The following is a 26,350-nucleotide window of genomic DNA, read 5'->3' on the forward strand; positions in this document are numbered from 1 at the left end:
AATAATAAATTGTGGACGAATTTGTCGATTTTAAAATCGGAGAAATAAAGTGGAGTTAATAAACGTCTTTTCGACTTTTTATGTAGAACAATTCAAATAAACATATTTTATATAAACTTTGACATAGAAAACTGATAAAATAAAATAACAATTATAATATTAGGTAAATAATTATCGTAGTATATTTGCATGATAATTATCTTGCTCGAGACGCACATTATTGTTACTTTTTCTTTCTTTTTTAGTCAAGTAGAAACTAATTAGCATAAGCTTGTAAGCTTTTTTAAAAGTTATTATCTCCAAATGCAACGATGATTATGACGATAATTTATATATAAATTATCTTTGATGACAGACACTAAGTGCACACGTATACTGTTTCCATGGAGGTTTTAATACGTATAAACGATGACAATATAATGAATATGAATATTAAATGTTTCTCATTTAATAATAACTCTATAAAGAAGCAACTTATTGATATATATGTTACGTAAATATAAGTAGTATAGAAAGTAGATGAAATTACCATTATATATTGTAATAATTAATAATATTTGTTGCTCTGCATAAAAGTGTTATTTTTATAGACAATCTTATAATGATATTTTATTCGACGCGTGCACGGTTATCCTGTTTTATCATAACTGTAAAGCGAACTCTGACTGGCCGTTTATTGACCAGTCTACTGTAATAAATGACAAGCCAATGCAGATTTCTAGCCCTAGCAGATCCGAATTACGGTAAATTGTCGCAATTCACCGCAAAATACGATAATTTGCGGTAAAAACACTGCATTTTTACGGCATAATTACCGTCAAATTTCGGCAATCCTGCATAAAATTAGCGGCGATACTGCGGTATTTTATGGTATAAGTGCAGTAATTTACCGTGGTTCGGATCCACTAGGGAGATTTATCACCAGACCCTACCCTAGCGGATCCGAATTACGGTAAATACAGTGATTTACCGTAATTTACGGTAATTCTGCTAGGCACCGTAAATTACGGTAAATTACGGTAAATCACTGTATTTACCGTAATTCGGATCCGCTAGGGAAGCAGACCTGATTTACCGTAAATTCACGGTATTTTTACCGTAAATCTACCGTAGAATACCGTAAATTGCGGTAAATCCACCGTAATTTACGGTAAATCGGTACTTTACGGTGGATTACCGTAAAGTACGGCGGGTATACCGTAAATTTACCGTCGAATACGATAAATCTACCCTAAAAAAATTCGGGTGGATTACCGTATTTCCGTATTTTACGGTAAATCCACCGTAAATTACGGTAAATCGGTATTTTACGGTGGATTACTGTAATATACGGTGGGATTACCGTAATTTGGGTCCGTTAGAGGAGTGACATAATGAGCTCATAATGACACTCTCTTGCACTTATAATTGAATACATCTTTCTTAGATGTACTCTACTATTACAAAGTCGTGACGCCAAATAGTTTTTCAATGACATCCACTAACATATTTAACAATTTTGAATTACATCAATTTATAGTTCTGATGAAATATTTTCACGGCAAAATTTTGAATACCTAATAAGCGCGAATTAGGACCGTGTCGTTAAACGACCACTGTGACTTGGATTTACAGGTTTTATAAATCAGGATCAGCAGACATGCGTTGAATAACATGTAATGGGTAATACATGGACTAAAGCATTATCCGTAAAACGCAATGTCTTTAGCTTCTGTACGTGTACGCCGCCATTGCGCTTGACGGAAAATGTCTGATTTAGTCCACTAGTTACGCAATGTACTATTAATGTATGATCGATATATTCTTCCAAGGATACAAAAGTGTCCGTATATTATATATGTATTAATATGGAGCAATATTATTTGTGTATTCAGGTTACTATACATGAATATTAATGACAATGTCAACAATATCTAAAATTTAAAGATAATTTTTTTCTTATGCATATCGTATCAAATGGATTCTATCAATAGTTATATAAATACATGAATATAATTTATATAAATAGGTTGTGTTTAATATACAATAACTATTTCTTGATATTGTATATACACGTATAGACTTAAATAAATATCATAAATGTAAATAATTTAAATTTAGTAAATATTACAACCGATTGATAACGAAAAATAAGAAAAATTAATTAGAAAAATATATAAATACCTGAGGGAAATGAAGAGATGGGAAAAAAGAAAGGGGTAAAATAATGGGTGAGGTTAAAGGCTGGTAACAATACCAAGGGGATTACTTATTAGATTATTAATATTAATAATATTACTATTATTAGATGTAAATAACAATATGATTAAATTTAAATAATTAGTATAACATTTTAAATTGTTGAGGACATTAACAAAAGATACATTTTTTTTTTTGACTTTGTTGCTATTATTTTATTGAACTTCCCTAGTAGAAATATTGAACATTACGGTGTAAAAAATTGATTCAACTTTTGTACAAAAGACTTGAAACAGATTTTTTGCACAAGCATTGAAAATTTATTGCGCCAAAGTATCGCAAGAACTTTTGAGCTCCCCTCTATCTTTTTTTACTTCACAAAAGAGTATATATCTAGATACTTTTTACCATTCTGTAAAAAAAGACATGACGGAGAGTAAAAATCTGCTCTGGAGAAGTTCCTGAGCAAGTTTATGGCAACATTCTGTTGCATCGACTCTGACAAGTTTTGCTGAATGTTTTGCAGAGAATACTCGTTCAAGTCTTTTTCAATTTTTCATCAAAAACTTTGAGCGACTATACTAGAGCAAGATTTGATATCTTTTGCATCAAGTACTTTGCTCTGGCAATTTGCATGAAACCGCTGCTACTAGGGTTGTAACAAAAAAAAATAAAAATAATTTGTCAATTAGAGAAAAAAAGCATAAAAGAAAATGGAGACACTTGTGCTAAACAAACGTTGTTGAAATTCTTGATACAAAGATTTTCAATGAAATTAATTGTTGTTTTTTCTTAAGTAAACAAATATTAATTAAATAACAAATGTCTGCGAAGCCTAAAATATCATAAAATGTGATAACATGAAGTACTTAAAACTCCGATAAATAAAATTGTTGAAAATATTTAAAATTTATAAGCCACCCCCTTTTTTCGACTTTTATTGTAATTTTTTATTATTATTTTTTTTGTCTTAACTGGCCACATGTCCTCTTATATTTAAATTATTTTCGATATAAGTGTATATATACTTTAATTTATTGTATATTTTCGTTATTGTTGAAGTTTGTTGATAGTTATGTCAACATATTTAGTTAAACCTATATAAATAAACATTTTATAATTGAAAATAAATGTAGTACCAATTATTATTACCATATACTGCCTTAATTTTAAAAAAGTGCCACCCGGCCATGGAAAAGTATATTTCTTATTTCAATCAATTTAAAAATTTTACTTTTCCGAGTAGGGGAGGGAGGGGCAAAAGGGGGTACTTAAGGAAATACCAAGTTTTCGAGGACTCAAATACGCCAAATCTTTTTTTTTTAATGATATTCAAAGTAAATAGAAGAAATTTTCAGTTACCGTTGAACAAAAAAATTTTTCATTTCTGCGGGCAAAGTGGGGTACCCCCTAAAAAATGTAAAAAAAAAAATTTCTGGATTTTAAACGAATTTGATTAAGTTGAATTTTTTTATAAGTAATTTACATGAAAAAAAATTATATTTTACATGTTTATTGGATACAAAAATAGAAAAAAAAATTTTTAATAGTTTTCATCATAAAACAAACGTCATTAATATTTTTCAACTGACAATTGATTTTTGAAAAAGTTTACCAAAAAAATTCAAAGTAACGCTTAATTATATTTACAGAAGTGATTTTGGAATGTTTAAAAACCATTTAAAATATAAAATTTTTTTTATCAAATTTTGGGGGTACCCCGTTTTGCCTACCCTACCCCCTTTTGCCCCCCCCTCTCCTACTATTTACTATTGGAGTAATTTTTACCATAGTTCTCTGCATGTGAAATAAATAATTAAAACAAAATCCACACTAATGAAATATCGATTTTTCTGAAAACTTCAAATGTCAATTGTACATTACGCAATTAATTATTAATAGTGATTAGCCATTAAGATAATAAGTAAAGTAACGCGATGCATTAATGTACTGCACTATTCTATTTTTATTTTCTACGTGGGTTGATTTGATATGTCAGCGCTTTTAGACAGAATGAAAAAAATAAATCGAAATAAAGTAAAACTGCGAACAGAAGCGACAAAGGGGTAAGCTCTGAAGTCGTTCGGTTATAGGATACGTCAAGCTCTACTCGTAGCGTTTTTCATTGGTCGCCCTCTCTCTTCGCTATCACATATCTGGCTATCACTTTCATGACTTGGCGCCTGTTCCAAGAATATGGAAAAAGGGAAAAAGCTCAAAGCGGCATTGCACGATTGACATCAGTAACCGCGCACGAGCTCGCGGTAGTTGTCGGAATATTTTCTAACATTTTATTAGTCACCTATCGTTAAATTGTCAAATACGTTTCTCTAACGTTTAATATACACGTTGATTATTAAATTAAAAATTTCCAATTTTCATAAATAAATAAATAATCTTCTGGAATACTGATCATTGACAAAAGAGCTTATTAAATATTTCAATAATGATTCGAACATTGTCCACTAATCTGATCATCAGCCTCGCTTTCATTGTCTGTACTTACTTCCGACCAGCTGTAACTATTGATCTCAGCCGATTTTATGGACATGTTCATTCTAAACGTTCAGGTAAGTCTTTGATCATTTTTTATTTTCATTTAAGCAGAAAAAGCTCATCCCTTATCTGATACTCATACACATAAATGAAAGTCTTTGTAATGTTTCCTCAATGAATGGACATTTAAAATAATTTTTCTCAAAGACAAATTGAAATTTTTCAAAAAATAAATTATTTAGTTTTTAAAAGAATGAAAAATCGTAAATTTACGGTTTTAAGCCTTTCGTAGTGAATTGAATTGCAGAAAATAATTAGTCATTACCGCTTAGTTAAAAATTAATCGATTGATAAAAATATATCATGTGACATTGTATACTTGAACTTTTTTTTTTAATTAAGTGGGAGTGCCTTTCCTGCATGCTAGTTATTATATATGCTCTTCTTCGATCGATACACCGTGATAACTGTCGAGCAACAGTTGCTGCTTTAAGGGAAATATATATAACAGTCGGGTTACATCGGCTTAATATAAAAACTTTTATAAATTAAATTAAATTTATTTATGAATAATTTATTATTTTGAGTTAAAAGAGTTTAAGTATCCTTAATATTCTTTTAACTTTAAAAGAGCTTTTTAAAATTAGGTCAGGTACTGTCGATCCGACCGAGTCTAACGACGTAAATTCTCAAGGTCATCAATTTTGCCGGCAGTTAAAATTAATGTCTCAACAAGGTCTTTCTTGATAATTTATGGGTTCGCTCAGTTTCCATTAAACATCCTTTTGTTAAATTTTACTCATTAGCTTTAAAAAATATTCTGTACATGAACAAAAAAAAGACCGAAGAATATTTTAAAAAATAAAATAAGTCTACGAAATTTTATAGAAATTTTACAGATAATCTAAACTCAGCTCCCTGAGTTCGAAAACAGTGGGAAGTTTTGGGGTTTTCCCGCAGGGTCAACCGTTTTTCAGATTTTTTTTTTAATGTACATAATAAATTGTTATTTATTTAGAGTTGTTTTGTCTTTGGCATGAATTGAGCTTAAGAAATAATTAGAGTAAATTTTATTAAATTGTATTAGGGGATGCTTGCCACCCTTACGAGCCATTCAAATGCCCCGGAGAAGGAACATGTATTTCTATACAGTATTTATGCGATGGAGCCCCAGATTGTCAAGACGGATATGACGAGGATCCTCGGCTTTGTACAGCTGGTGAGTCTAAGCTTTAATAATTTTTAATAATTACTCGTTTAAATTTAAAGTCAATATTTATTTTAATTTTATTTTTTAGCAAGAAGACCACCCGTTGAAGAAACTGCTAGTTTTTTGCAATCTCTTTTAGCTAGTCATGGTCCGAATTACCTCGAAAAATTGTTTGGTAGTAAGGCGAGAGATGCATTAGCACCCTTGGGTGGCGTTAACATGGTGGCAATTGCACTGTCTGGTAAGAATTAACTGTAGTTTTAATTTTAAATAAATTTCAACTTTTATACCAAAAAAAATTCTCGAAAAATCTTTCAAGTATCGAAAATTTCAAAAGTTTACTAATCTAATTTTTTTTTTTTTTTAATAATATTATTTCAACTATTATTCAAAAAATCACATAAATACGTCTGTTAAAAATTGGATTACTTTTATATTATAATCTTGTTTTTTTACGACTTTGTCAAGTTTACTTTATTTTATTTTATTATTTACTTATGCAAAGTGTTATTCATAAAAGTAAAAGAGATAATAAAAAGTCCTTTTTATTACAGATATAAAAAAATTTTTATTATTTCAGAATCTCAAACGATTGAAGATTTTGGAGCTGCATTACATTTGATGCGTTCAGATCTTGAGCATTTGCGTTCAGTATTTATGGCAGTTGAAAATGGTGATTTGGGAATGTTAAAATCACTGGGAATCAAAGATTCAGAACTTGGTGACGTTAAATTCTTCCTTGAAAAGCTTGTAAACACAGGCTTCCTTGACTAGAGTGATTAAGACTAAAGAAAATTTTAAAAAGCAGTGTCTCTTAATGAAATAATATCGTCACTGCTATATTTTGCGCGGTTAAAAATATTAATATACATATCTTTGAATATTGCGAGATGTTAAAAATAATCGATCGTATATTATAATTAAAAAAAAAAGTTCAAGTATAAAAATAAATATTGAATTTTTTTGCCTTGCAATTTAATTTTATAGGAACATAAAAAAAGGACTCGTGTTTATTTTTTTTTTTATTTTTATGTAACACAAAAAACTTTTTGTCGTAATTTAAAAAAAAATTTTTTGAACATATACATTTTGAATCTACGGTTATCTTAAACTGGGGAATTCATTACTATAACTCATATTCTCTTTATAAATAATGTCTTGCTATACAATCTTTACAACTTTCCTATTCGAGCTTATCTACACTAGCTTTGCGTATAATGAATCCAAAAATAATGTAATTCATTAATATTACTGTTTATTTATTTACGGGGAGAGGGAGAGTGGGAAAATGAAGCATTTAAAATTTATATCTACCTTGAAGTCGGTATGATTATCATTACATCATGATAATTATAGTAATAATATAAATATGGATGGCCTACTGAGATTATTATCGGTAGCACACTCTATTATAAAATATATATGATATATTCATTACAAAAAATTGAATTAAGTGATGAAAATCATTTTTTTAACTTTATTGTAATGATTTTTTTTTTGTCAGTAACTTCTTCCGTTGAATTAGATTTCTTCCTAATTATACATGTATAAGTAAAGGAATAATATAATCATTATAATGAAAGATTAAATGAAATGGTTTCTGATAGTCAAGCTGACGGAAAGTTTGCGACAACTGGGCGCCAACTTTATGAATAAAATAAAGGCAAAAGTTGTCATTCCATAAGTTGACGGAACGTTGCCTTGAATTTTCACAAAAAGTTTGCGACAACTTGTAGTCAACAGTTGAAAAGCCTGAAGTTGTCGTCAACTTAATCACAACTAATTGACATCAACTTTCTGATCAGACAATCTCGCTGTCAGGGTAAACATTAACTGATTACACTGACAAAAAATCGATCTTTACCCGCACATAGGGGTAACATGTTTTAAAATTTTTAATTATTTGTAAATGCAGTGAACTTTCGAATGCACTCAGTCACATTATGGCTTTTCTCAATTCTTTGTCTGGGTACAGAGATTGTAAACTGAACAAGAAAAAAAGAAGAAATTTAACGAAGCAAAAAAAATATTTATTTTTCAATTAATATAAAAACTTGCGTGGACATATCAGCTGCACAATACAATTGACTAATATATAATCTCAAGTGTGTACGCTTATTGTAGTTATATATTTTTTAACCAAAGACATTTGACTTTTAAATTAAATGTCAACTATATAAGCATCATTGTACCTGTCAGTGCACTGTATGCACTTTTTCAAAAAATTTTATTATTTTAAACCCTTGTCAAAAGATCAATTAATTTATGGAAAAATTATATTACAAAACCAAAGATATATTTATCTATTAAATCAATCATAAATTTTTGCCATGGACTCTCAGTAAAAGTTACATTTAAATATATATTTCTTTTTGGTTGACGGTTAATTTTGCGAGACCAGCCTTGAAAACACAAAGGAATGAAATAAGAAGTGTATTTTCCAAAATCAAATTTTACCACGTATATGGCAAAAATTTAAATATGCATTTTTTTTTTTTTTTTAAGTAGATTTCTTATTGAATTACGTCTATTGCAACGGACTCGGGTCTTATGACGAAATTTTCAGAAAACTTTGCTATATAAAATTTGTTATTATTATCGAAATTATGCCCAACTAATAATTCTTACAGTTTTTGAATTCATTTTAGATGATTTTTATAATAAAATAAGAAATCTACTTGCATTTCATCTATAGCCAGATGGTACTATTTAATAATAAAAAATGTTTTTTCATTTAATTCTTCCAGTAATTAAATAATCTTCTAAATACTTTACGGTACTAAACATATCATTCCAGGTCGTGCGTGACTCATATGACAGAAATTATATTTGATATCTATATAAAAAGCTTGAGAAAAATTTATTTGTTAAATAAATTGTGAATTAACTGGCTAGTAAGAAAAGTGAATATATAAATATATGATTATTAGCCTAAAATAAGGAAAAATAATAAACATATCATGTTGCTGTATGCAATACATACATATCAATAGAATTAACTAATAATAATAATGATAAATCAAATTAATTATATCGTAGATTAAGACAACTCCGTACGATAATATAAGTATTTCATACCCTTATTTTTCTTGTCTAGTTCTAAAATCGTAATTATAGTTGTTAGTGATTGCTAGAAAATTAATACTGTATTAGACAAGATTGGAATATTACACTCATAAATAGTAATATCAAGTTGATCTTCATTTTAAACTTTTTAAGAACAGCTAAATTTTGAGTCGTTCTGATAGAAATTTATTAAGAATCAATCGAAAATTTTAAACAAAAATATATAAAATTGTGTAAAATATATCGACTACCCGTCATAAGCTTCTTCTCAATCAGAATTTTTTGAATCCAAACAGCTTCCCCCACTTAACGGCTCTTTTGAGCCCGTTATAAGTCTCCATAAAAATTGTCTAAATTATAAACTAATAGTAGGAAAAATAGTCAAATTAATCATGAAAATTTACTTTATTTGTTTCGCAGAGAAAAATTGAATCAATCTTCAGAAAAATATAATTTATTGTTCATAATAAATAAAATTAAACGCACAGTAGTGGAGAGACCGAAATTACAAGCAAAATTTCCCCTACGGCACTTAGACAAGGCTTATGACGAGTAATCGATTGTATGATTGAACAAATTTATGTAAATCATTATTATTATATTGTAAAATCTTTCACTAATTTTTTTGCAAGCCAATTATTTTTGCTGTGTTTATAATTATAACTTCAAAAGATTTAAAAATATACTGGGCGAAAAAGATTAGGTATCTATTAATTGCTGCTATGATTTAAATAGGGCCTAAATCGTAGCAGAATTTTTAGAAAAATAAATCTATCCATTGATGCTAAAGATTCAAGTTGTAATATTTTGCTGGAAAAAAAATAAAAATTGTCTCCTTAGCATCTGGGCATGACTAATGAAAGTATAAATGTAATATGTAATTTAGTTGTCACGTTTAATATAACATCTAAGTGATTAATATAATTCCTTAGACGATTATTTAAATCCGTTTTAATTAATTTTAATTAAATTTATTACTTCCCTGGATTATTATTAAGAATAAATAAAGAATTTTTCATTATCTCTTGTCTGGTACAAAAATTAGTTATAATAAGTTTAAAATATATAAAATAATAGATTTTAGAAGTTAATAAGTCAATTGATTTGACATATTTCTATATAACTTGTATTTCTTTAATGTTATCATTTATTTATTTAATAAAATCAATTTGAAACTTATTCATGTGTAAATTATTTCCCAGTAAATTTTTCTGGCTAATCTTGCATCAGAAATTGCTTGCAGATACTAACGCGTGTCTTGCGTCAGATCTGCTCAAAAAGTGACAGAATATCAGTAAAAATTGTAGCGAAAGGTCTGAGTTTTAACTCAAGACTAGAGGAAAAATACTTCAAGTTTGAATTGGCGTACAATGACGACATTGTTCCATAGTTCGTGTTTACTATTAGAAAAATACATTCAAAATTTTTGCCGCGATGGGGCTCGAAACCTCGACCGTCGTAATCCTACGCAATTTAAATCCCACAATAATTTTTTTTTCGACGCAGCAGATCAAAATCTACACCCCTGCTAATTTTCAAACCGATCCATTGATTTTTTGATTTTTTCGACCCATTCAAGTCAACGGGTTTTTCCATTTTTTCGAGGTTCGAGTCCGCTGCAGAGTCTATTTTGAAGCTCGTTCACTGCCAGCTAGGCTGATCTATCTCATCAAATTTCACGTACCAGAATCCAATTAAATTGTATTCAATTTTTGGTTCAATTAATTTTTTTATACCATCATTTGATCATCATGATAGGAATTCTAAATACATTTTTGAAATAAAAAAAAAAGAATTTTTATATATAATATATGTATATATACATACATTGATTAATATATGTATATATATATTTATATATTTATTTATTTATGATTCATTATACAATAATCAGACAAATAACAGTGTAGCGCAACCGTCAAACAATTGTCCGTGTTAAAACATTTTTGTACATGACGATGCCGCTCTGAGAATAACTTTTATTTTTCTTTAATCTATTACAGAACTTTATCAAGTTCTAATGCAATTTGTAATTTGGGCCCATACAGGCTCCAGAAAAAAATCATAATAAAAATGCGTATTCACGGACAACCATTCAGGTAAACGTGTAATAGTTATACTATCTATTTAACCGCTACGATCATGGTTAACTCATATATTCACTCATATAACTACATATTTACCTCAAATTATGTAACATATATATTATTTAATTTTACATTATTTTTATAATATATAATCTTATATTTTTTTGCTGCATTTTTTTTTTTTTTTGATCGATCAATCATCTCTCGAAGCATTCTGTATATTAATTAATTAATTTTAAAGAGTTAGAATAATGGAAAAAGTATCATGTATACAATATGTGTTGACGATTTTTTTATTTCATAGATTTATTGATGAAGACTACACGGAAAAACAATATAGCTTTCATAAGTACATTGTACAGTTACAGTAACAATACGTATTTTTTACACTAAATTAGTACTGTAACGATCTTCTATGACGTTCTGACGACAGTACGTTAAATAGCTCTGAGAGCTATACGGTAGTTCTGAGACCTTTCTGTAATTTTGCGTATTGCAAATTATATCCCATACTTGGTAATGTTCATCATTAATAAATAAATGATTTTAATAAGACAGAAATTTTTTTTTTTTTAAATGTCTAGCGACAACTGGCGCAAAAATAAATTTGAAGTTAGACACCGTCATTTGAGCTGGCGAATATAAAAAGTCGTATAGGTCTCACAGCTATACGATAGATGGTTACAGGAGTAATAAAGTATCGGTATTATGAGCCCTATAAGTATACGTATTGTTAAGTAACGATCTACTTAAGATAATTCCAGGAGCAATATTTTTTTCCATGTAGCATTTTGAGAACATTGTATAAGTGAATGAAAATAAAATTTATTTATACCTATTTTTGGCACGAAAAAATTAAATATTTAATGGTATCATTTTATAGAAAACATTTACTGAATAATAAATTTTCAGATCCGTCGATAATTAAGTTTTCAAATGAAAGAAATTAAACATCAATCAATAAAACTATAAGTAATAGATACAATGTTCTCGTAATTTACAATTTCTAGCTTGCGCATTAATATGGCTAGTTTTTTTTTATTTATAAAAAATGGATAACACTAGAGTATGGGATCGTATATTTTTTTTTTTTCAATTATATTTGTGATTTTAAAACTTAATTTGGTTTTTTGTTTACTATTTTTTTTACTCACAGCATCAATTATTTATTTTTTTAATCTCTCTTTTATTATTAATTATATATCTACACTTTGTATGTGATTAGATGTACTGAGTTTCAATTTAAATTATACACGTTTCAGGACATAATATATATATAATATATTTTTTCATTATATTAGTTAATAAATTTTATATATTTAAAAACATCAAAAGCATTAATATTTTAATATATTATTTACTCTATTAATAATTATATATTTAAAAGTATTTTTCATCCATTCCACAACAAACACAAAAAATGCCATATATATCTATTAAAATACAGTAACAATAAGAATAATAATAATAATAATAAAAGTAATAATAATAATAAATTTATCAATGATTTATAAATATTTGCTTATAAAGAAAAGGTACATGTTTTATTTCATTTGCGCGAAAAAATTTTGTTTTTATTCATTATTTATTTATTATTTTCTTTTTTTTTTTTTTTAATTAAGATACTTAAAATAGTATTTTAAGGCAATTTAGTTTAATTCCACCTGCAATAATATATTTTTACTTAAAAAGCACAAATAGATATTTTTAAAGAGCAAAAAAGTTAATAAGTATATTTTTAAATCTACAAATACTACAATAAACATCTATCATTAGTTCATTTTATTTTATCCAACGCATTCACTGTTATCCTGTTTTATACTGTAATAAATGACAAGGTAATTCAGATTTCTACATTTTCCACCAGCGTGACATAATGAGCTTATAATAACATTCTCTTCAATCCATTATTGAATACTTTTCTTGCATGTATTCTACTATGAAGAGATATCGCGTGCCAAATGCCAAAAGGGCGTATAAAAGTTATACGCCCTTTTGGCTTTGAAGAACCAAAAGGGCGTATAATTTTTTTGTTTTTGGTGCCAATCGTTTTGTAAACATATTCTAAGCCTCAAAATAAAAAAAAAAATTTTCAAAGCCAAAAGGGCGTATATCTTTAGATACAAATATACAAAGATCTAAAGATATACGCCCTTTTGGCGATAGTACGTCAAAAATTTTTTTTCTGCAGATCTTTACGTTTCGAGCGATTCTAAAAAGAATGACAAAAAAAATTTTTTTATACGCCCTTTTGGCATGGAACCCTATCTAACTGCTGTAATACGCCCTTTTGGCATTTGGCACACGATATAGTATCATAGTAAAGTCGGACCATGTTGGCCACCAGCAAAAATTACTATTTCCATCGTAAAATTTACAACAATTATGTCGCAAATTACTGTGACCATTGTAAATTTTACTATAGTCATAGTAATGTTGCATGTATTCATTTAAATTTCCGTCAGGTGGCCAACATGGTCATAGCATTTCAAACAAGAATAATTTCTCCGTGCAATAAGTGCAAATTATAACCGTAACGCTAAACGATAACTGTGACTTCGATTTACAGATTTAATAAATTAGGATAACCAGCTTTGCATTGAATAAAGTATGTGCGTTATAACACGTGGACTAAATCATTATCTGTAAAACGCAATGTCTTTAGCTTCTGTGCGTATACGCTTCGGACTAGTGCCAGAGTCATTGCGATCGACGAATCATAGCTGACTTAGTCCACTTGTTGCGCAATGTACTATTAAGTTTTACTTGGCGTCCCTTTCTAAAAGAACATTTAAATATCATTTTCTCAAGTTTTTTTTTTATACAGCTTAACATATTCAACAATAAATAATAAGCAAAGATACGTAATAACTATTGGCAAGAACAATTTTTTTTTTCAATAGAAGTAAAAGGTTTATATTTAAATTACATTAAATATATATCAGATATTGGCAATTACTTAGAGTATATATTATTATAGCTTGACAATTTCAATTAGCATAATTACACATTTAAATCAATAGTATAATTAAATATTGTTTCAATTCCCGCTATTTTTATTATACTCGAAATAATTTTATTTAATATCAAACGTCAATAATTTAAGATCAACGTATTGGAAAATCTTATCCTTGTAAATAAATTATTGACACTGACGTGTATTATAACTTACAGTAAACAATAAACATAAAAATAATTCAAATCCTTTGGTTTTCTTAACTAATAAAATTTTAATTGACAATAATTTTGTGTCAATTAAAATTTTTTTTTATTTGTTTAAATAATTGATTAAGTAGTAAATTTATAATGTCGGGCAATAGTTTCATTATCTTTCGACTTTATAAGTAAAGCTATAATTAAAAAAAAAAATAAATAACAAAATAGTAATCTTTGGCAAGCGAATTATGTTAACAATTTCGGCAAAATGCGCACAATTATACTGTATATACAAAAAATAATAATAAATATAATACTCAGTGTGTTAATAATGTACGAGATCTTTGGTTACACGTAATCTCAAAAATTATTATCAATAAAAACAATCCGTTCAACGGTATAATTATTCTTGTAAATAAAAAAAAAATAAATAAACTTATGTTTGAATTTTTTTAGTAGGCATTGCACTGCATTACAAAACTTTAAGACATTCCATTAATTATAATTCTGTCTATACATATATTTTTTTTTTTTTCAATTATTTATTTATATATATATAGCTTTGAAAGCAAAGCATAAATAAATTTGTACGTGTTTATTCAGCTAATCCAATAACGACGATCTACAACACGAATTGTTCTATTAAATTTTATTAAAGTGTCAAAGTAAATAAAAAAAAATGAATCTGTAATAACACCGGCATACAAAAAAAAATAAGTTCTCTGTACTTTTGACGGGACCGATTTATTCCCATGTATTTTGACCCGCTGAATCCGAATCCGAGGTCCGTTTAACCCGTACACCCTCAGATTTTTAGAAAACTTTAAAAAACCTCAAAAATACACAAAAATCGACCGTTTTTTAAATTTATAAATTTTTTTAACCCTAACTAAGCATGATTTTTATGTATTTCGGTCCTCCACATACTAACCTGAAGTTTATTTAAAACATTAGCCATTTAAAGTCTGAGTAAATTCCAAAAAACCCCAAAAAATTGCAAAAAAGCAAAAAAATTCTTAGTATTGTGATGAAAAAAATTTTATAGGGCTAAATAAATAATTATTTTCATGTATGTTTATCTGTCACATATAATTCTCGAACATCCATGGCTCAGATATCTCTAAAATTTTAAATAAATGGCAAAAATTCCCAAAAAATCGAAAAAAATAAAATTTGGTATAACAAAAATCATTTTTTAAATCGAAATAAATAAAAGAAATCATATTGTTCGATCTGTGATATATATATATATAAAATATTTTAGCCTAATACATAAAAAAATTTTAATATGCTTCAAAAAATTTTTTTCATCACAACACTAAGAATTTTTTTGCTTTTTTGCAATTTTTTGGGGTTTTTTGGAATTCACTCAGACTTTAAATGGCTAATGTTTTAAATAAACTTCAGGTTAGTATGTGGAGGACCGAAATACATAAAAATCATGCTTAGTTAGGGTTAAAAAAATTTATAAATTTAAAAAACGGTCGATTTTTGTGTATTTTTGAGGTTTTTTTAAGTTTTCTAAAAATCTGAGGGTGTACGGGTTAAACGGACTTCGGATTCGGATTCAGCGGGTCAAAATACATGGGAATAAATCGGTCCCGTCAAAAGTACAGAGAACTTATTTTTTTTTGTGTGCCGGTGTAATCAGTGAAATTGAAAAGTACTTATTGGATTGCTTACACATATTGTAAGTATAAAGATAGTTTGTGACTTATTAATTTCTAATATTATATCTGTTATACTGAATTAAATAAATGGATTTTTTTTTTTCGAACGATAAAAATATTTTTTTTCTATTTTACGACCCTCTAAATATAAGCACGTAATAGACATATTGACATTTATCATAATACTTTATTCGACAATAATTTCTTTCTTTCACGTAATGCATATTTTTTTTTCTTTTACTCTTTAATAATAATATAAATTATCAATAAAAAATATCGTCGAATAGCGATTTTTTAATTAAGGACCTGAATTCACTATAACATTTATCATTATTATTATTATTATTATAATTATAATTATTGTTATTATTATTATTATAAATATTACACGATTTAATAAAATTAACGTGTATATATTTCGAAAGCTCAGCTTTCGACGGTTATTATTTTTATGTTACATAAATATTGTAAAGTTTTTCTTATGTAATCAAGAAAACAATCAACCGTATAAGACAAAAAAAATCAATCACATTTTTTTTTTAAATAATATTTTTATATACGCTCACAAACATTTAGGTTTTATTTATCTCTATTATATATATATATTAATTAACACACGATTGCAGAGCAGGGTCCACTATATTCTTGTTTTCCGTACCCTTTCCAACAAAATACAAATAAATAATTTTTAAAAAATAAACCTCGTACTGTCTTTGAGTAGTATTGTGAATAATTATAAATTTACTTCACTGATAGAAGACTTTATTATTAATTAAATTCATAGTATCCCGGTGAATTATATAAAAACTTTGTAAATTTATTTTTTGAATTTACGAGAATGCTTAAATTTTGATCTAAAAAAGGACATAAAATTATCTTATCATTAAAGTTTGTCGAAGACTCATCAAAAAAATTTTTAAGTAAATTTAAAAAATGATGTCGAGCCTACAAAAATTAATGTAACGTCCAAAAAAGTCGATGTTATAAAATATTAACAATTCCTTCTATCAGTTTGTTACGTGTATTGGAATTTAAGTGAATTTATACGACAGCCGAATGAAAAATAATAAATCAATAAAAAAAATTAATTGAGTACTGAACGTATGTAGACTTGTGCGAATTGTTTAAAGTTTATTTATTTGTTTTCATCGAATCGATGTGTATAGGACGGCAATAATTCAATATAAATATTTTTGCAGGACTACTGATGCAAAAATTAATCAATTTTTTTAAATTCATCATAATAATTAACACACTAATATGTGATATCAATTTAAATATATAATTTAAACTAAATAACTTTAATAATATAATTTATTAGATATAAATAAAAATTTTGATTTGTGACTAATAGACTAGGACTTTTACTTTTTTATTGATAAACATTTCTTTTGACATGTCCGTATTGCATTCCAATAATTACGTATAAGTTTTAATTTAAGAGGAATATCCTATCTAAATCCAATTTTTTATTTATTTCAATGCATGTATATTAAAGTGGTTCAAAAAATTTTTTAGCTGTTATTCGCTTGATAGAAAAAAAAAATCTTGATAAAATGAGCTCTCTAGCTCTAGTCAAACTTGTCGCTTTTTAAATTTTTATTTCCTACTTAAATAACATGGAAAAATTTCGCTCTCCATTAAAAGTTTAAATTCACGTAAAATGTCAAATATTTTTTCGTTGAATCTAATTCTTTGTGTTTTAAATTCTTGTTATAAAGCAGAATTGTCATGATTACACATAAATATTTTTTCAAATATGAAATAAAAATATAAAAGAGTGACATGTTAGACTTGGAGAAGAGAGCTCATCTTTTATGATACTTTTTTTTTTAACCACCGTAATATAAATGTATTTTACTGTTAGCGTCATTTGAATTATTATTATTAATTATTTTGTTAAAAATTACACATTACTTATTTCTTGTATGCTAAACGTAGGCCGGACTAACCGTTTCTTTTCAATCTTTATGTCACCGTTCAATACAAGTAGACATGAATTTCACAATTAAAATTCTATACTTTTTTAAATTTATTAATTATTATTATTTTATAATTGTAGCCTTGATTATCTTCGCTCCGTTTGTTTCACTTCTAACGCGACGTTTTCACGCTTGTGTAATTTTCATAAGTTTATTATTAAAATATTTATTTCTTTATATACTTTTACGGAGATTTAAAATGGTGAAAAAAAATAATTAAATCGTCGTGATTTAAATATCAAAATAAAATAAATACAACCATTAGTGGTTAAAAAATAAATAAATATATAAAGTAAGTTAATAATAAAATGCATTAAAAAAAATAAAATAAATAACTTTTAAATTTATTCTATTGGAGATGTGAGTTATTTATAAACTCATGGCACATAATCCTAACAACTATCTTGATAAATATAGCTAAACTATTATTAAAAAAAATATCAATTACGTAGTTTTATATCTCATTGCTATAGTGTTATATAGTACGACAATGATACTATCACGACAATAATTATTTTGCGGGTCCCCATTTTGATATTTTAACTTTTGTGACAATATAGATTTATAGATTTATAGGTGTATGAAAAAAAAACTTTACGCTTTTAGTTTTTACTATACGCTGTAAAAAATCGGGAATGAATACGGATTTTATTTACTACGATTTCACTCTAAGGAATTTTTTTTATAATATTTTCCCTTCGGGAAATTCACTCTGGGATTTAATAAATAAAAAATTATCTACACCGAATTCACTCCGGAAATTTTTTACAGTTTATGATAACCATTATTTAATATTATTAAATAATATATCAATCCAAGCTTTTGACGATCATAAATTTATACTTAAAAAAAAAAAAAAACGTAAATTGTACTACTTGAAAACGTTGGAATTTAAATTACTTGAACCATCATCAGATCAATATAAGTATTTTTATACTAAAAATTATTTTTCAATGCTAAAAGTACTTTTTGCATTACACATATTATTAAACTATTTAATATTTTTCTAGCGTTAACGATAATTAATATTTAATAAACAAGAATATATTAATTATGAATATTATTTTTTTGATATTTATTTTTGCCAGATATTCATTAATTTTAAATAATATTCTTTTCTTTTTTAATTTATTTATAGCGATTGTATGTCGTGATCAACACGATAAAATTTTCTTTTATTTATTAAATATTTTATTACGTAATACGCGATTACAAATTAATTATTTTAAATATTATTAATTATTATACTTATTAAGCAAGTAAATCGATTACTCTCAGTTTAAATAATTAACATGTACACGTTATAACTCCGATACAACGAAAAAAATTATTTAAAAAAAAAATATCGACAATGACTTATTTATTTTTATAGACAAAGAGATCGATGGGTTTAAAGAACAAAATAATAATTAATTAGTTAAACATTTAAACTTAAAAATATTTAAGAAAGCTCGATGTCATAAAAAAAGAAAAAAAAAGACAGGGAAATATATATTTGGTAGTTATGAAGTATCAGGTAATTTTAAACTTTCAATCTCGTATATGACGTCGTACGTTTCATTTGCTAAAATCAATCGAACCATCTCCGCTATTCTCTCAGTTAGACATATACTAAAATAACTTTTATATACATATATGTATACATAGATTCTCTAAACTAGACCACCGGTGGCCTGTAATATCTATAATTTTTAAACTCACGATTACATGCAATTTATCTATCGTAAAAATACAATAATGATAATATTTAATGTAATTGTTTAGTTGAAAAAAAAGACATTACTCAGGAAAATTAATTATAAATTATCGGTGTTAATTATGATTACAATTCCTTTGTTACTTAAATCTTTTACTAAAAATTGTGTACACAGAAAAAAAAATTTTTTGCCCCTAAAAATCTTTTTTTTCTGTGTAGACATTGTGCTTATAAGTCAATTTTTACACATAACTTTCACTATAACCGAGATGTTTATAGCAAACGATTCAAATATATGACATTTGACACCTTGAACTTAAATCAAATGAAACGCGCAAAGTTTTCGTACAATCGCTGTCTGTACTTGCTCCAGTTGACAAGTCTCGATTACAAACTGTAGCAACAGTAAAATTTACTCTTCTCTAAAGAAACACTTAATCAATTATAGACCTTATAATTTTATTTTTGTTCGATTTATAATTCTTTGGTGAACAAAAACAAAATTATAACTTTTTTTTACATACTAAAAATTTTAAACATAAAAAAAATAAATACAGAAACGAAATTATTTTCAACAATATTCCAGATTCAACCTGTTTGATAAGCAGTACGATACGTAATAATATATATATATTTTTTTTTACAGTTACCAATGATGTTTGATGCAGCCTCATCCAGTTTTTTAACAATTCCAATGCAACTGCAGCACACTAGTTGCCGACCAATTCCCAATAATTCAAATGTTTATTATAAATATAACATTTGAATAATAAAATTTAATTATTCTCATTAAGATGTTCCTAATTTGCCTGTGTTAAAGTCTTTGTTGACGAATGAAAATCCTCTGAATTCATCTTGATTTACTGATTGCAGGACTGATTGATGAACTGGCGTAAGTACAGGCTCCTCTTTTGTAAATTCAGTATCAAAATTCATAGCATCTTTTTCATTGTTCTATAAAAAAAAAATTGAATTACATTAAAAGGATAATAATAATTTGATATAATAAAAAAAAAAAAATGTTTACAATTTTTGGCGTGAAAGGAGGCTTAAGTTTTCGTGCTTCGAGTGCTCTCCAATCCATTGATTGGAAGAAAGGATGTGATTTGATGGCATATTCGCCACCATTGGATACGACACATCCTAAACGTCTTGCTGGATTTTTGGTCATGAAACCTTTTAGAATAGACACCGCTGTTTTGCTCAGCCAAACAGGATAGAGAACATCGTCATGTAAAATCGATTCGAAAAGATCGTCTTCATTATCTGCTTCAAAAGGCGGCTGTCCGGCCATCATCTCGTACATTAATACTCCCAATGCCCACCAATCTACACTCGCACCGTATTCTAACTCTTGAAGTATTTCTGGCGCAATATAATCTGGTGTACCACAAAAGGTTGTTGTTGTTTTACCTTCAACAATTCCTTCTTTACACATACCAAAGTCTGCGAGTTTACAGTGGCCTTCGCGATCCAATAAGATATTGTCCAGTTTAAGATCACGATAAATTACGCCATGCTGATGTAGAAACTGCAGTGCTAAAGTTACCTCTGCAGCATAAAAACGGGCTCGAGTTTCATCAAATTTACGAGCTTTTTGAATTTGAAACATGAGATCACCTAAAATATTTTAATTATTATTAATTCATGTAGATATAGAAATCAGATTAATAATTTTTTATTGTTTTGGATGAATTTAATACCTCCATTAACGTATTCCATTACGAAGAAAAGACGTTCGGGTGTTTGGAAACAACTATGAAGAGCAGTTAAAAATGGATGCCTTGCTGCCAAAGCAAGTATTCGTTTTTCTGTCATAGTACAATCAACATCATCATCTTGAATAATGACGTCTTTCTTCAATACTTTAACGGCATATATTTCATCAGGATTTCCCTTTCGTTCAGCAAGCATAACTTTCCCAAAACTTCCTTTACCAAGTACTTTAATAAAATTGAAATCTTCAAGAGTTACTTTTTGCATTTCACTCTCTTCATCTTGTGAACTATTTTCAGATGCAGACTGGTCTTGTAGTTGATCTCGCGGCTCAGTATTATCCGTTGGTCGTTGATGTTTACCATTTCCGGATGGACTTTGAGATGACCCACTGGCTGAACTTGAAGTCTTGTAATTAATTCGAGTTTTTGATTGCTGGTCCGGTGAAATATTCAAAGTACTCAAAATTTCAGCCATCGCCTTTGTATCGATACCGCAATTATTAGCGACATTTTTTTGACATCGTTTGTGTACATTTAGGTCACATACTAATTCAAATAAATTTTAAATAATTATTTTTGGAAATAATATTTATAAAATTTACTACAGCAGATTTACTATCAAGTACCTTGACATTGAAGACCTTGTTTGATTAAACCATAAAGAAGTGACCCACAGTGATCGCAGAATGTAAAACGTTTAAATGTATGTACTTCAAAGCGATGAGGTACATTGACGCTGAACCGTTGCCCTTGTATACTTTCATTAGACTGCAACACAGTTTCCATTTCCTAAACGTCCGGATATTCCGGATAAAAACAAACAACGAAACAAACAAAGCGTATAAAATAAAAAATGCAAAGCAACAAAATATATTTTACATTTTTTTTTTTTTTAGCGATTAAATTATAAATTATGGCAAAACAGCAGTAACACAAAAAAAAAGGAAAACATAAAAAAAATATACGACAAAAATATTATTTTATTTTAGTAAAATACACACCTCGTCTCTCATTCCAGGACATTTTGTAACAACCAATTTGTGACATCTTTTATGAACAACACACGTACATACTGTAACAAAATAATATTTAGTTTTTTTTTTAACTCTGAATTTTATTTAAAATATAAATATTTTATTAAATAATTATAAATATAAATTAAAATAAATTGAAACCAATAAAGCTGATAAAGTAAAATTTAAAAGAAAAAGAATGTATTATTAAATTAATACACACAAAAAGCAAAAGTAATTAAAGTTTTATTATTTTAATAGCATTAATAGTGAAAGTAATAAAGCAATTTTTGATGAAAAAAAAAAGAAAACCATAACATTAATGAAAATAAAAAAAAATATCATCAACAAAAAGCATCAAGAATCGGTTCTTAACATGACTTGTGTCTTTCTCACCTTGACACTGATAGCCTTGCTTTCCGACGCCCCTGAAATTCAACAGACAAAGCACTTGACATTATCTCCGTGATAACCCATCAAAAACACACAATATTGCTTCTTTTTAAAATAAAATATAAGTTTTAGTGTAGACAAAAGGGTACCGAAAGATCACTTACTGTCATAAAAAAAATTCCCATACTAATTGAAAATAAAATTTATAATTAATCATTTTTTAATTCTCACCTGTAGTTAATAAATAACAGTCTATTGATAAGCATTAGCAAATTATCCCAGAATAATATATGAATTAAGTCTATCAAAAGCAATTGCTTTCCGATTTCCCGTAACTTATTCATGTATTAGAATAATACCTATTGTTTCCCTATTGAATCTTAAAAGTACAGTCGACTACCCGTCATAAGCCTGGACTAGGGGATGCAGGATAAATGTTTCTTGTAACTTGAGTCTCTTCACTACCGTGCGTTTTGTTTTATTCTCAACTACCGTTATAAGCAAAAAAATTATGATAATGGTATAGTAATTTACAGTAATAATAATAATTTTATTGATGAACATAATGCTCAATAAAACTTTTCAATTGTAGTAGAAGCTTTCAATTTAATTAATGATTACAATTATGAACAATAAATTATATTTTACTCAACTCTTGGTTGGTCGCGTGTATTTTCCAGCCAAGTTAGGTCGCATGGTGAGAGTCGTGCCGCCGTGTTAATTTGAACGCGCTGTTGCCAAAGATCGAACCGTGACTTTTATGCGTTTTCCCAGTATTAAAAAATTGTTTTGTTTAATAAAAAAATTTATTAAACAAAACCGGGCGGCGGAGTGCCGCTTTCTCATACTCGGTCTCGGGTATTAAAATTTAGAAATATTTTCCGAGTGTTTTTGTGCTTGTAAATAGCGTTAAAATTTTCAAAATAGTTCAAAGGAATTAAATTTTTTTCAAAGCTTCTAATTCAAGCAATTTTTAGAAAAAAAACGAAGAGTTAATACTGATTGAATTATTCTCCGCGAAACTGATAATAAATTTCCATTATTAATTTGTGTATTTTTTCCAATTTTTTTAAATTTCACATATTCTAAAATTTTTAGAGATCAGACACGAGTGGGTGTCAAGTGGGTGACTTTAGTAATTTGGTCTTTTCTTAATAAAGGGAATCGGTAATTTTTTCCTATTGTTAGTTTATAGTTTAGATAATTTTAACCGAGACTTATAACGAATCTCTGGTATGAAACTTGTTAGATTGATGAAGTGGGGGAACGTGTGTTGGGCTCAGTAACTGGCGATTGAGGGGAAGAGACTTATTACGGGCAGGCTTATGACGGGTAGTCGACTGTATTTACTCGAAGATTAATTTGTTATACTCCATGTAATATAAAAAATCAATAGTTTTTAAAGATATATAACGAATGACATGCGTGAATTTAATTTAAAAGTCCTCATAAGCTGTGCAGTTAAAATTATATCGTGACCAGTTTTAAGTGTACCCAAATTAATCCCTTGGAATTATATAGAAATAGGTAGAGATATAGATATAGATATGACCTTGTGTATGTGGTATTGAGTGTTTACATACCAAATAAAATCACGACAGTGAGAACAAAATGTTGGTTGTCTCAAGAATGTTGCCATAAATTTATGTCCATTAACTTGATGTACTCTACGACGCATGGCCCCTCTTCGTCTATTAAATCCTTGCCGTTCTGTGAATCCACGTGGTTCCATGTTTCCTGTGACAACACTACTTCCACTATTTCCACTTAGTAATCCAATAGTATCTCCTTCTCCACTACTACATCCTGGTTGTTGATCTAAATTAATTTATAATAACACCACAGTTAGAGTTTTATTTACTCAAAATGAGATATAAATAGCGGATTATATACCTTGATTACTCCATTTTAGATCAATTTTTACGCGTAATTTTCCATGAGGCTCAAGATCAACCTAAAATTATTTAAAACCTTATCAATTATTTTATTTAATAACACAAATTTATAAAATTTTTTTTAAATTCAATCCCAATGTCATAGAAAATTATTATTTTCTGATCGTTTCACAGTTAGAATCTCTATAAATATATAGTAACATTTAAGAAAAAAAAAATTTATTGCATCTAGAAATTTTAGTCTTCAATTGATAACAAAATTTAAATTTGTAAAAAATATTTTTAATTATTTTCATACGACAACAATAAAACTAATTATATAATTTTATTTATATCTGCATGCTATCATTATTGACTCATATTTATCAACGAGCATGTGGTGGGTGTTATCAACATGTACCTTCAGAATTATCAATTATGTCATAGAGTAAATTTAAACTGATGACTTTGACAATTAAATAAAATAACAACAAACCCAAAAATCAGCAGTCTCATCTTCACGGCGTACAAGTTCTTCAAAAGGAATTCTACAATTAGCAACAAAGTCGTCAGGTGGTAAAGCAGCATCATGGAAGACAGTGAGTCCCAACATAACTGCAGCTTGGACATCATGGGTGAAAGTTTCATTCCAAACTGGATCATATGTTTTAGCTTTTATAGACGTACGATTAAGACGATTTTGGTCGACATCAAGAAGGACGTAAGGATCTATTATAGGTGGTGCGTCCTGCCAAAACTTTCGATGTTTATCTGTGGCACGTAACCCAGTAGCTTCGCATATTTTAACTTTAACTGTTCCAGTAAACATTTTTTTTAAATTTTAATCTAAAGACAGAGACAATTTTAAATAATTAAATATTTATCAATTTAAGATGACAGTCATCTGTCAAAAAAATGTATCTCTTACTTTATCTGTTGTCACTATTGTCGAGGTGAAATTACGTTAAAAATATCCAACTATCGAAAAATCTATATAGATATATTGAGATGACAAATAACAATGTAGCCTTTACTTGTTCTGTATTATTATATTATATTATAGTTGACACTTGGCACTGGAATTGCGGGAAAATGTTGACAATGACAACAATGACGATGACAATTACGATGAGAATATAAATAATTAAAAAATGTCGTGTATTATTAAATAAATTAAAAAGTACAAGCACCCTGTTAGCTGTTAGTCCACCCGAGTGTCAACGCAAGTCAACGCAACCGCCCTGGCATTATTATAAACGTCGTGTGTTTACTTGTGCGGCCTTGCTGCTGCGTTGGTACATTACAGAAAAGGCATAAAAGGAAACGGAAGCGCCGATAGGGCCAATACTACGCAAGGGTGGATGATGATATTATCACGCAGAAGCTTACTGTTATTTTTCCTCACGTTAAGTTTTCGATAAAAACTCCTCGTCGCGATAGACCGATCACTGACAGCCATTAATTTAAGTTTCTCCCTCAGATGCTCAGATGATTCATATCACCACTGATCACTTTTTTATTCTTTATTCAGTCACTCCTCATTCGATAAATATCCACCTGAAACTTTAAATTTATAAATTTAACTATCGTATACTAGTAAGCTTTACTTGATTACTATGCGATCATCCATTCTAGTTGATTCCAGTTTCCAGTTCAGTATATACTTAAATAATACATGGAGGAGCTTACAAGCTTACACCTTACACGACTGTACACGACTGTACACGACATCCACGACATTAAATGTATATACGATCATACGGACACTACCAGATACCACGAACGGATACGGCCGACTGCGGCCGAGTGCC

At 28.0% G+C, this 26,350-nt stretch overlaps 2 protein-coding genes across 5 annotated transcripts; one reads left to right on the forward strand and one right to left on the reverse strand.

Annotated features, from left to right (window-relative positions):
- Positions 1 to 4,369: 4,369 nt before the first annotated feature.
- LOC130676745 (prohormone-4) lies at positions 4,370 to 8,446 on the forward strand. The gene is made up of 4 exons (XM_057483224.1): positions 4,370 to 4,748; positions 5,762 to 5,893; positions 5,973 to 6,125; positions 6,465 to 8,446. Exons 1-4 carry the CDS (start codon positions 4,625 to 4,627, stop codon positions 6,656 to 6,658), a joined length of 603 nt encoding a protein of 200 aa, XP_057339207.1. The 5' UTR covers positions 4,370 to 4,624; the 3' UTR covers positions 6,659 to 8,446.
- A 2,712-nt stretch (positions 8,447 to 11,158) lies between these two features.
- LOC130676642 (protein kinase C) lies at positions 11,159 to 26,331 on the reverse strand. Of its 4 annotated transcripts, none has more exons than XM_057483001.1 (11): positions 26,155 to 26,330; positions 25,468 to 26,096; positions 25,036 to 25,385; positions 24,559 to 24,619; positions 24,249 to 24,483; positions 22,669 to 22,700; positions 22,261 to 22,331; positions 21,886 to 22,048; positions 21,245 to 21,805; positions 20,569 to 21,161; positions 11,159 to 20,495 (listed from the first exon to the last, which is right to left on the reverse strand). In XM_057483001.1, the coding sequence occupies exons 3-11, from the start codon at positions 25,366 to 25,368 to the stop codon at positions 20,331 to 20,333; spliced, it is 2,214 nt and encodes a 737-aa protein (XP_057338984.1). In that variant the 5' UTR covers positions 25,369 to 25,385; positions 25,468 to 26,096; positions 26,155 to 26,330; the 3' UTR covers positions 11,159 to 20,330. The 4 variants fall into 4 exon arrangements, with proteins under 4 accessions (XP_057338984.1, XP_057338985.1, XP_057338986.1 ...); XM_057483002.1 differs by having other exon boundaries at positions 25,468 to 26,102; XM_057483003.1 differs by having other exon boundaries at positions 21,886 to 22,027; positions 25,468 to 26,331.
- Between the last annotated feature and the right edge of the window lie 19 nt (positions 26,332 to 26,350).

The sequence above is a fragment of the Microplitis mediator genome, chromosome 10 (assembly GCF_029852145.1).
Source record: "Microplitis mediator isolate UGA2020A chromosome 10, iyMicMedi2.1, whole genome shotgun sequence".
NCBI lineage: Eukaryota > Metazoa > Arthropoda > Insecta > Hymenoptera > Braconidae > Microplitis > Microplitis mediator.